The sequence below is a fragment of the Myodes glareolus genome, chromosome 6 (genome assembly GCF_982192425.1).
Source record: "Myodes glareolus chromosome 6, mMyoGla1.1, whole genome shotgun sequence".
Classification (NCBI taxonomy): domain Eukaryota; kingdom Metazoa; phylum Chordata; class Mammalia; order Rodentia; family Cricetidae; genus Myodes; species Myodes glareolus.
In genome coordinates, this window is record NC_142031.1 from 2613986 (window position 1) to 2626618 (window position 12633).

A 12633-nucleotide genomic window follows, 5' to 3' on the forward strand; every position below is an offset into this window, starting at 1 on the left:
GGCTGCAGTCAGAGGCCTATAGGAGGAGTCTGAGAACGGGGATGCTTGGGTGGGGGACTGTGCTGGGCCAACCAGAGTCCTGCCTCTATGCCACCCGCACTCCTGTGTTAGCAGGAGGAGTAGGACCATGACCTTCCCACCAGAAATCTGTTGTCAGATCTTGGGATGGGATGGGGCTTCCTCAACCTAGATACTCCAATATGGGAGGCTTCACCCCTCTTTCTGAGGGGGGCCAACTGTCACACCCCATGCTCCCCTCACATGGCCTTGGTGCTGGGGGAGGTAAGGATCAGTTCCTTCCTGCTTTCAGACAGTGTTATTAAGGTGTGATTCACACACCACACAATCTACTCATTTAAAACATATGGTCTGGGGGGGTGTAACCCAGATGGTAGAGTACTTCCTGCCTAGAGTGTCTGAGGCTGTGGGTTCAATTCTCAGCACAGTATGAAGTAAGCATCCTGGTGCCTGCCTGTAATCCTGGCACAGCACTCGAGAGGGAGAGGGAGGAGGATCAGGAGTTCGAGGTCAGCCTCCTATATAATGAGCTCCAGGCTAGCTTGGGCTATAAGAGACCATGTCTCAAAAACTAAAAAAGAACAAAACAAACAAGTAAATAACAAAATGGATAAACAGCAGCGTTTAGTCTGATCAGGTATACGCATCCATCACCTTCAGAACATTTCCTCCTCGCTGGCGGGAAAGAAATAGTGCCCGAGCTCCCCTACCTCTCTCTGTGCAGCCTTGCGGTCTTTTGCCGTCTCCCTCTCCGGCTTTGCCTGTTCTGCGTTGTTTACCAACATGAAGTCACACTGTGTATCTGCTGGGAACAAGGTTCAGAGTTTCATCCACAGGCTCGCTATGTAGTTACAATCCTATGTCATCACAGTCCTATGATATCATCATAGACCTTTGTTATCACAGCCCTATGATGTCATCACAGTCCTATGATGGCATCACAGTCCTATGATGTCAATGCAGTCCTATGATGTCATCATAGCCCTCATTGCCAGTGCTCTTCTAACTCCTTTGTCCACTTGTCCGGGGTAGGGGTGGAGGGGCTCATGTCCTATGGCACAGGAAGTTGAGAGGGTTCGGGAGCCTGCCCAGGACTAGGGAGGATACAGTGGTCAGGGTCTGGACTCAGCCCCTCTGTGGATAGATGGTTTTTAACTATGGAAATGGGTCCCCCAGCCAAGGTCTATCCATCCAAGTCCAGTAGGTCCTTGCATACTGGGGAGAAGGTGGGACTTAACATTGGCTCCACTCAGCTTTTGCTAATATCTGCACTGCATGGCAGCAGCTGGCTGCCCCGGTGTCCCAGAGCTGGTAATCTCTGCCTGGTCCTCAGTCTCAGGGTGCAGTGGACACAGTTTCGGCAGGAGACAGAACTTGGTTCTGAAGAGATGGTTCAGTGGTTAAGAGCACTTGCTTCCCTTGGAGGACACAGATTTCGTGTCAATGCATGACCACCCATAACTCCAGTTCCAGGGGATTCAGATACCCTCTTTGTGATTGAACTTGGGGTTACACCTTGTGTCCTGAGCCAGCTTTGGCCACCCATACACAAGAAATCAACTGAAGAAGGCAAATGAAGACTGGAAAATTTATTCAGTGTGGCCACACAGGCAAGCAGGACAAAGAGAGCCACGAAAGTTTGGCTCCAGGGTCCAAAATGAAATCAAAACTTAAATAGTGGGTCAGGAATTTGCATATCTAAGCATCCTGGTCAGGGCACGACCCAGCTCTCACTAAACTTCAGCCTCAGACAGGGCAAGTTTATGTGAAATCTTTTTCTGAGCTACAAGCGGTCTTGAGGCCTTTTCCTTCTCCCACCGCGAGATTCTTGTGGTGGGGAGGTGGAAGGTGCGAGGAGAAATTCCCATTTCTTTGGGGTCCATTGGTTTACTACTCTGACAGACTGAGAGGCACGAGTCTCTCTCTAGAATATCTTCATTTCAGTAACACTCAGGGGTTGGGTGATGCCGTGCTGGCTTGCTTCCACATGGGGCCTGCATGTGGCGTGCATACACACATCCAGACAAGCACTCATACACATAAAATTATATATATATATATATATATATATATATATATATATATATATATATATATATAATCGCAGCACTCAGGAGCAGAGGCAGGAGGATCTCACTGAGTTAAAGGCCGTACTGGTCTACAGAGCTAGTTCTGGGACAGCCAGGGCTACATAGAGAATCCCTGTCTTGAAAAACCAATCAATTAAGAAGTAAATAAATCTTAAAACCAAACAAACTAGAACCTGTCTCTGGCCTCTTTTCTCCTGAGTTCCCTGATCCGTCCTCTGAGCTGGTCCTCCTCCTGCTGGACAGCCTTTTGTAGGACCTTCCTTCCTATATTAGATTCCGTCTAGTGTTTTCCCGTCAATCAAGGACTCACAGTGGACCACTGAGGCCTTGGCATCACCAGTTACTTTGTATGACTGCCCTCCATGTGAGGACTGAGGGACAGGAGGGGCTGAACACAAGGTCCCCAAGAGGAGGGAAACCTGTGGTCTGGAGCCGTGTTGTCTGGGGACACTTATTGCTCTGGAACTTAGAGGCAGTAGGCTAGTGGGAGGGGACATAGAAGACAAGACTCCAGGTTCAGAGGCCTCTCCGAAGGGGCAACAGGGAAAGGGGGGCACTTTGCACTGTGATCTCATTTCTTCACCATCTATCCAGTCTCTGTTATGTTGCTGGCTACCTGGAGCCAGTCATTTCCCCCTCGGAGTCTTAGGGTCCTCGTCAGTGAAGTGGGAACAGGTGGCAATACCCACTTCAGGCCTGTGGAGGTCCATCTGAGTTTGCAGGAAAGCTCATCAGAGCAGAGAGGATCAATTAAGCAACTCAGTTAGGGACCCACTCTGACCAGCATCAGCCATTGGTACTATCCTCTCAAATCGTTCTTGTTTTGATGCCTTTTGATGTGGACCGGGTGGTCTTCCAGTCTTCCAGTTGATAGCTGGTGAGATACCCATGGCAGAGAGGTGGGGCCTCCCTAAAGTTCCTGGGCCAGTGGGGTAGTTGATTCAGAGGAAGGCTGGAAGGCCTGGGCTGCCCTAGAGAACCAGCAGGGGTTCTTGGAGGAACTGCCCCGACCCTGGAGGAATGGGGAACTCATTGTAATGGAGATAAAGCCAAGGGCTTGAAGAAATTCCTTTGAAAATGGCTGTGGGACCTCTGGGGACTGATGGCAGCCTCACCTCTGTCCATCACTCAGAGGGCTGGACCTAGGAGTCACATCTGGCCTTCCAGGGCTTCTGGGCACCCATGCTCTAGAACCCAGTGCATCCCCACCCCACCCTTGCAGCCAGGCTACAGGCTCTCAGAACTTTGATCTTTGTGGCCCTCCAGCCCCTGTGCTGCCCCAGGAACACAGTGGAGCCCACCAGGGTCTTGGGTTGGGAACCTTCCCAACCAAATAGCTCCCCTCCAGGTAGGTGTGCAAAGCCCCAATCCACCTTGCTGGCAGCTGGGTGGATCCCCAGAAGCCCTGGCACCCGGGAGGCAGGCAGACGGAGGGGGCAGGCGGGAGAGGTGAATATGCGTTTATCCCAACACAAGTAGTGACCTGTTGGGGTGGGGTGGGGGCCCCAGGAAATATTTGGGATGACTTGGAGCCGGCTGGCCCTTTAAGGCTCCTGTAACAAGACACCTCCCCAACGGGACAGGAGCTGGAGCTGGGGCTTCCACCTTAGCCCTTGTTTCTCCCCTCCCTCCTCCCCCTTCCCTGCCAGGCCCAGTTCAATTTGCTCAGCAGCGCCATGGACCAGATGGGCAGCCGCGTGGCCCCGGCCAGCCCCTACACCCCGGAGCACGCTGCCAGCGCACCCACCCACTCGCCCTACGCGCAGCCCAGCTCCACTTTCGACACCATGTCTCCAGCGCCTGTCATCCCTTCCAACACTGACTACCCTGGCCCCCACCACTTCGAGGTCACCTTCCAGCAGTCCAGCACAGCCAAGTCGGCCACCTGGACGGTGAGTAGCCGTGTTGTCAGTGGGCATCTGGAGGGCGGGCAGCAGGGTGGAATACCACGGTCCTGGCACCGAGGTCTGTCTGAGCACACATGCTGTCCACATGGGGTTCCCACCTGGCCAGAGCCAGGAGGAGCATCAAGCAGGAGGCGGGTTCTGGGGCTGGGCAGTGTGGGTGTGCCCACCCCTCGGACGTGTGGCCAGAGTCAGCCAGCCTCCCATGGGTCCAGAAAGGTCGGGAGTGTTGCAATCAATGAGATCCATGGGGCAGGGAGACTGGCCGGCTTTTTTGTGCTCGGTGCCTTGGAATCTATCCTGAGCTGAGTCCCGCACCTCTGCTGAGTCTTGGGGGCCCACATGATCCTTTGGAGGCTGCCTCCTCCAGGTGGTGTGGTTGCTTGCTGGTTGTGGACCGAATCTCCAGGAGTGTAAGCATAGTTTTGGGAGCCCTGGTCCTTTCTCTGAGGCCTCTAGGAACAGTCTGGTTTGTGGCTGGGAATTAGCTGATGTTGTCAAAACCCACCCCCTGCGCGCTGACTGCAAGTTGGGTAGCCAGCTAAGTGCTTTGACTTGCCCAAGGTGGAGTCTGATCTTGTCCCCATTGTACAGCCAGGGAAGCTGAGGTGTGAGAAGGGAAAGTAGCCTGCTCTGAGTTGTGCAACTAATAATTAGGTGCTGGACTTGGAGTTCAGGGGTCACTGCGATGAGCCTCTTAACCACTGAGCATCCAGGTTGTCTCTGGGAGCAAGGGCTGCAGGAGGAGCAGAATGAGACGTGCGGGCCATACGAGGCGTTGGGTAGGAAGAGCAGTCCCAGGACCGTCCAGCTGGGAAGAGGGAACCCTGCACCGGCTGGGCCAGTAGGAGGTGCACGGAAGAATACTGGGTTGTCCAGTGGTCCACTGAGCAGCAGCATCCACCCTCTGTAGCTGGAGTTGGGGCTGGGGCCGTCTCTGCAATGCAAGCTTTGTCTCTCACCTCTCCTCCTCAACGGGAGCAAGGCCCCTCCCAAGACTCCTCTCCAAAACCCAAGTCCCACTGGGGCGGCTTTCACCTTCTCTCTGGAGACTGAAGAGCTGGACAGAGCCAGCCCTGTATGTGGCCACAGAAGATCAGTCTAGTTGGCCTGGGTCTGGTCTCAGTCCTTGACCTCCTGCGGTTTCTTTTGGCTACTGTTCTTGGTGGGCTCCCCAGCGTCTGGTCCATGGTTAACTGATGGCTCAGCCCAACTGCTGTGGCTCTGACGGGCTCCAGTGAATCAAGAGGGGCTGGGTGACTATAGACAGTGGCTCATCCTGAGTTTCTCTCGTGCTCCATTCTCCCCAACCACTGACTGAGGGGCGGTGGTAAGCGTCCAAATGAGACGAGACCGGTACAGCACACAGATCTTACTCTTGTCCTGGGGCAGTGGAGATGAGGGAGCCATCCCGTGTGGCCTCCTGAGTTGGCTTTTCTATAGAACTGTTACCCTTGCTGAAGGTCTCTTCTGTGTTTGTAGCTGGGCTGGGGTGGGGTAAACCACAGATTCTTCGTCCAGCCCAGCTCCTGACTTGGGGTGAGGTCAGGAAGCCTGGGAGAGACATGGGTAGTGCCAGTGACAAGAGGCTCTCCACACTGCTCTTCCACTTTCAAATGTCTTCCCTAAGTCCGCCTTCTCCTCTTAGGGTGAGGTGGGGATCTGGTCTGTCATAGAGGTCTGGTGGTGCCTGGAGGAACCCCCTAAACCCTGGGGAGGCAGCAGCTTGTAAAGCTGCCTCCCTCCATCTTATTTGCCTGAGGATGTTGATTGGGCCAGTCTCTGGCATGTCTGAGGGTTCAGGGTACCTCAGATGGTCAGCGTTGGTCTTTGAGAGGGGCAGGCAATGCCCTCTCTGCTGGCTTCCTCCTTCCACTTGGGGCCTCTCTGCAGCCCCTTCTGAGGTGTCTGACACTAAGTCTCCCATAATGATTTGTTTCCTGCTGCCCTGCTCTAACTGTCCTCATGGGATGGTTTGCTCAGACTAGAGACAGTCCTGGCTGGCCAGACTTGCCATGGATCACGAAAGGCTTGGCCTCCCCACCTAACCTTCACCCAATGCCGGGGGCTGCAGAGCTGAGTTATCGGGCAGGGGGATGCTATTTCCCGCACCCTCCCAGCCCTGCCACACAGGGGGCGGAGGTGGGACCAACATTGATAATGAGATTTTTTGGCACCTTGGCCATCTGGGAGCAGACACCCAAGGGCTTTTCTCAATGCCTAGGGAAGGGCTGGTAGCGGCTGCTCTCGGCTCTGGGGGTCCAACTGTGTGTGCGCTGCCCAGACTTGCCCTCTAGGCTTCTGCACCTAGGCCTCTGCCACACCACTGGCTGGTAACTGATAGATAACTCATATTTTTCTCAAGTACAATTCCATATTGACTGTTGCCTTCGTTCCTCTCAGATTGGCAAAAAACACCCTCACTGGCCTCCAAGTGACCACAGCTGTTAATGGGGCCTTTGGCCTTGGCCTGGCTGAAGTCACCTTTCCAGCCCCAGAGGATCTGCTTGCCCAAATCAGCTTCCCTCAACCTAAAAATCTGCTTGTGTAGTAAGAGGTCTGGGCCCTCAGTTCATAGTCCTGCATGAATGTACACACACGTATGTTTACATGTGCTCAGGGTCCCATATGGGTGGACACTTAGGTACACAGATGTGTGTAGTGCATGCACATGTATCTATAAGCACACAAGGATGTAAACATACTTGGGCTCAGGCTATATATGTGTATACAGAGATGCACGCACATACACCAGTAAACACGGGCATGCCAACAAATAGGAGTGAGCATGCAAGCACACATGCTGGGCTCCCTGGTTGCTGTCTTGGGTTCTGACAGCCCCTTTCCTCAGGCAAGGCTGAGCAGTGAGTGGATTGGCCAGAAGAGGGCTTTATTTTTGGGTGTGAGATTGTGGACACCTGGTCTCAGGAGTCCCTCAACACCGGAGGAAATGGAACAAACAAGCATGATGCGATGGGCGTCTAGCCGCTGTCCAGCTCCAGCGCAGCCCCTTCATGCTGCCTTCATCTTGCTTACAGGCTGTCTTCAATATTGGAGGCATTGAGAGAGAAAGAGAGAGAGAGAGAGAGAGAGAGAGAGAGAGAGAGAGAGAGAGCGCTCTGCAGCTAGGCAAGAGGGCCCGTGTGGATGTAACGCTGCCCTGGTGTGGTGTCGGGGAAGGCTGTGACACCGCTAGCTTGCTAGAGAGGGGGCCAATAGTGAGGGCATGTTCACGGATGACTTGATTATTGGCCTGGGAGCATCACTGATGAACAGATGGCTTGGACATAGCCCCAAGTAAACTTCAGCGGTGCTCAGCCTCAGTGTGTGTGTGTGTGTGTGTGTGTGTGTGTGTGTGTGTGTCTGTCTGTCTGTCTGTCTGCCTGCCTGCCTGCCTGCCTGCCTTCCTGCCTGTCTATCCTGAGAAAGAGCAGCTACCCACCCACCCACCAGCCCCTGGCGGGAAGCACAAAGCCTCCGTGAGGGATTCCTGGGGAGGATGGGGCTGAGTCAACACTAATGGATTTGGAACAAACTTTCCAGCCCCTCGGAGGTTTGCAAAGCAGAAGAATAGAGGAGGTGTCCCAACATGATTGTGGTATCAATTGCGTTATCCTAAAAGTTTATGGAATGCATAAATGGAATTAATACCTTTTACTGGCACCGGGAGCAATTATGTATATTTAAAGCCGAGAGGAGAGTTCTAACAATGTTTATTGTGGAGATGAAACGTGAATTATTGGGGGAAACAAGAGCACTTAGAGAGGAATTACAGCAATTGCTCATATTGTGTGTGCAACTTCACAGTAGAAGGCGGGCTCCCAGTAGGCTGGCTCTGGTCTGTGCTGGGTCCCTTCAGAGATGGGTCTCTGCTATCTCCTCCACTGAGGGTCCAAGGGACTTTGGTCCCCAGTGGGCACAGAATCTAACCTGGAGACTCTGAACCCCTGGATCCAAATGCAGCTAGACACTGGAAACATGGTCCCTGTGTCTAAGGATGCTCCCCACCTGAGTGGTTACACTACATACCTCCAGGGTTCTAGTATGGAACAGGAGACAGGCACCTTGGGGGATAGGACTCTATCCCATGGGACTATGAAGGATTAGTTCTGATTCATGCATCACAAAGAATCATCCATTTTTCGGAGACTCGTCTGTATGGACCGGGAGTGTGGTGCCTGAACTCCTGTTCTCTCCATTCAGCCTGCCTGGTGTGACCCCGGGAAGCCTAGAGCTGATACTTACATAGACTCTCTCATCAGCTCACACCATACTGGTAGATAGAGACCTGGTCTGACCGGGGTTGTGGAAGACTCCCCATTTCCTGCATTCTGTGCAGCTGATGCGGGCATGACATCTCAGGACCCCTGGTGCCACCCCTCAGCCTGCAGGAGATGCGTGTACCTCCTTTCCCACTTTGCAGATGAGAACTCAGAGGAGGGGCCAGGTTAGGCCACACATCAGCAAAGTGCAGAGACAAGATGGTAACCCAGTGGCATGTCCCAGGAGTCTATGGAACGCCTTCTCTGCCTGCCCACTGCTCCAAGTTCCCCAGGGGTGGTTCTAGGACCTTAGTAGCTCTGTGAACAGTAGTAATGAGGCTTTGACACTTGTGGGGGACACCACTTACCACGAAGAAGGAAGCTTGGCTTGTTCCTTAGCACCTTGAGAATTTCTGTCGCCACTCATGCTGGCAGAGACACAATATCTGCCCACCATTCACCCTGGGTAGATTCTTAAATGCTTCCTGATTAGAATCTTCTAGGGCTGACTGATCTCAAAGGTGAGTAAGCCAGCCAGGTCTATGAACCACCTTTCCCCATTGTTGATCCATGGTATGCTTGCCCTGCAGGACCTAGCCCTGCCCACTGCCCCTCAGGTCTACCAACACACTTTACAGCCCGATGAGAGACGGGTGGGGGAGGTGTCCATCCTAGGCTAAAGCTGGACAGGGCTTGTGGAACAGAGTAAGGTGAGCTCCAGGGCCGAATGGTGACTTGGGTTTTGCACTCCTGCCCCTCCACTTTGGAAGCTAAGCTAAGGTGCATGGAGGCCACTCCAGAATAGTTGTCTGTGCCCTGGAGGCCCAGACTCTGTTACCTCCTCCTGGTAAAAGCCCAGCGCCCAGTCAGAAATTCTATCGCCTGTACATGAATTGGAATATTCTAGACTTCGAGCGCAGGGAGGAGGGGTCTTCTGCCATCACCCACCACTGATCAGTCCAAGAAGACATGGTGGACCGACCATGTCATGGTGCTCTGAAACCGGGCAGCAGGTTGCGAAGCTGGGCTGTGCAGTACACTTGAGGGCAGAGAAACTCTCTGAACAAGTTTCTGTGTGGCAAATAAGTCAGAAACCATTCAGTGACCCAAATCCCAGGTTCACCGCTCAGTGCGCGGCCTGTGTGCCTGCTTCTCCGTCAGCAGGGTGAGCTGTATCTGCTCACTTGGTGTTGCCTTGTGCTTGACAACCTAAGGGAGCTTGCTGAGCCTTAGAGGGGCGGGCGGTGAAACAGTGCAGTGTCACATCTGCATGTGGTCCTGGTCCCACGGAAGCGCCCAGTCTGCTGCGCCATGCTTCATGCAGGATTGGACATTTAGACACCTGAACGTTCCTGTTCCAAAACTACAATAAGGTGCACAAAGCTCAGTGGAAACGTATATTCTGATCAGCTATTGCCTACAGCACTGAGGAGCAACTCCCCCGAGCACACCACACACACACACACACACACACACACACACACACGCACACACACCCTCAATTGGCTTCCTTGGCTCTTGGCAGTCACTAGCCCCTGAGACTGTATGGAAAGTCACCGGTCCTGAGAGGAGCTGGCCAAGGTCTGTGTTCAGGAGGGTCACAGCTGGAGTAGAGATGGGCCTGACAGACTGTTCTATGATGCCCTGCAATCTTCATGCTGATGAGGTTGGTCCTGCCTGTGGACGTCGCCACTGACAGCCAGCGTGGGCTCCACGCTGTGCACAGAGCAGGCTGGATGCCACCCTCCCTGTGGGACCCTGTGCTAGACAAGCCTGTGAGTCCCTTATCACTGGGCCGATGACTGGAGGCCAGAGGACGGGTCAAGCAGGTCTGCTTGCAGCAGCCGGCTGCCCCCATGCTTGGCCAAGACACAAGGCACAGCTCTCCTGCTGGCTGGATCAGGAAGAAGAGTGACAAGGGTCCCTGTTTGGACTCATGGGGAGGATGAAGCTAGGGTGCTTAGGACCCTGTCATGATGTGTTCGGAGAACTTTCCTGCTATGCTGCTCCTGAGGGCCTCAGATGGCCCTGGGTCCTGGGATAAGATTAGGTGTCCAAGCTAGGGGTAGGTGACAGTACCTCCTAGGAAAGTCTCAGAAAATCCTGACAGTGGCACTCTGAAGCTGGGGCACCACGTAGCATTTGCTTGTAGTTCAGCTGCACCCATCCAATCAGCTTCCAGAGCCTCCATCCACCCCATGACTTGATGTCGGGGGAGACACCTCCACCTGGCAGTTTCTTCTTGCTCAGAAGCATAACCCACACCCCCACCTAGCAGCTCTCCCCGAGAAACGTAACCCCGGCCCAGAGAACGTCGCCTGTCTCTCCTGGCTCTGGTGTGCTGTTTAGCCACCTGATTGCCCTCTTACACTAACCCAGTCTGTCTAGACCCTGATTTCAGGCCCCTGACTTGCCAAGTCTGATGGAACCAAAGGGCCAAAGATGTGGGGACTCCTCCCTCCGGCAAGCCAACAACGCCACAGCAGCTGATACCAGCCAGCACCATCCAACACTAGACTGTTCTGATGCTGGGTTTCCTGGAGGTCTAGTCTGATGCCTTCCTCGGGGCAGGGGTTCCAAACCCAAGGCTGACCCTGTAGTACCACTGCCTTACATAATGTTTCTGCCTTCTACGATTTGGGGCTGTCATCTGTTCCAGCAGCTCACGGGACTCTGCAAAACGCTTGTCTAGTTACCCAGGGAAACAAAGAGACACACGGGGTAAAGTGGGGGTAGGGAAGAAATGTGTGGGACAAGGTAGAGAAAGGATATAGTTTTCTGGTCCATCTCCAAGCACCTCCACATGTCCAGCTGTCCAGAAGCTGACCAAGTCCTGTCCTTTGGGGTTAATACAGAGGCTTCATTATTAAGCCATGGTAAATCACCTGACATTGGGGACTAAATTGACCTTCATGCTCTCTGCTCCTTCCCAAAGACTGGGGCTGGGGTGCGGCATGTACTGCCTGGATCTTTCCGTGAGCTACTCAGGGAAGCAGCCCTCAGCTAGTCGTTAGCATAAAAAGGCACTGTTGCTTTGAAGGGTCTCTGGATTTTAAGAGTATTTTCCAGGAACCAGACATGTATAACAAATGCAACATGACAAGGTCTGGTTACTGATCTACCCCAGCTCAGACGGCAGCTTTTGGAAGTCAAGTTCTAGATCCCAAGAAGTCAAAGTAGACCCAGAAGCCTTGCAGGAAATGGCATGGACGGGGCTCCTTTCCTTCCTCAGGTTTCTGTGTGGACCCTCAACCGTGCATTCCTTCCAGATTCTCAACCATCGCCCTCCCCTTCTCCTCTGAGACGGCTCCATCGGGCCCTCACACATAGCTATTCATCCGCTTCCCAGCTCCTTAGCCTAGGGCAGAAACTGCTGGAAGGTTCTCTGCCATGCAAAGGCTAAGCAGGCCCAAACCCCATGACCTGGGCCCTCTGACTCCACAGTCTTGGTGTGAAAGACCATGGGTATCCGCATGGCTCCTGCTTGCTTGTTTGGTGGGAAAAGCTGCCCAGCTCCTGAGGGGTGCCCCAGCTCGCTCCTGGACTGCTTCTCCCCAGGGGAACAGGTCTTTGCCCCTAGACTATGGAACACCACTCAGGCTTCACATGGCTCCTGGGTGTCCTTTACCCTCCCTCAGATTGCAGCTCTTTAGGAATAACGACTGTCTCTTTATTGCGCATTTGGCAGGGTTAGGCATTGAAGCCTGGGGTCCTCCAAAGATGGGTTCATAGAACACTGACTCTCCATGCCCTCAGCCTATATCCTGGCGTGGAGGTGTTCTGGCATAGGCTGAGTGATGTCACCTGAGAATCATCCCCTCCCTAGGGCTTAGGTTTAGACCCTTGTCCTAAAAGGGGGCCATAGCCTGCGTGAGCACCCACCCCTGCTCTCAGATGTCCCGATTGATCATGGACATGAGCGATCATGAGAGCGAACCCAGCCGAAGCTAAGATGTTCTCACAGAGTAGCTGCTCAGGACTGCTGGGATCCATGGGTCTGCATCTCTGGCAGTGGCTTTTCTCGAGGGGAAAGGGAACAGGGAGGGGAGGCAAAACTTAGGGGCTGTGGACCTGGGTTCCTCCAGATTTAAGAGATCAATCTGAGCTTACCAGATTCCATGCCCTGTTCTGTGGATCTGTCCTAGCAAGAGTAAAAGCCTGTGACCATGGGGCTGATTCTCAAGGGGGTCCAGAGCCCAGAAACGTGTGTGCACACACAAACTATATAAAAGTGGGCTATGAAAAAAACTAAAAAAATAAAGCCCCCACCACCGCCTTTCGTTCAGAATCTGTCCTAACAGATTCACCCAAGCTGGTTAACGGTATTTGCGGTTTTCAAGACGCTACATGTCCCGAGAA

General features: G+C 53.5%; 1 protein-coding gene across 1 annotated transcript in view; it reads left to right on the top strand.

The window, feature by feature from the left end:
* The window catches only part of Tp73 (tumor protein p73), a 45629-nt gene that overhangs the window by 20957 nt on the left and 12039 nt on the right, over positions 1-12633 (top strand). Inside the window, exon 3 of the mRNA XM_048416321.3 lies at positions 3758-4000. Within this exon, the coding sequence (XP_048272278.1) occupies positions 3758-4000 (243 nt within the window). The remainder of the gene's footprint in view (positions 1-3757; positions 4001-12633) is intronic.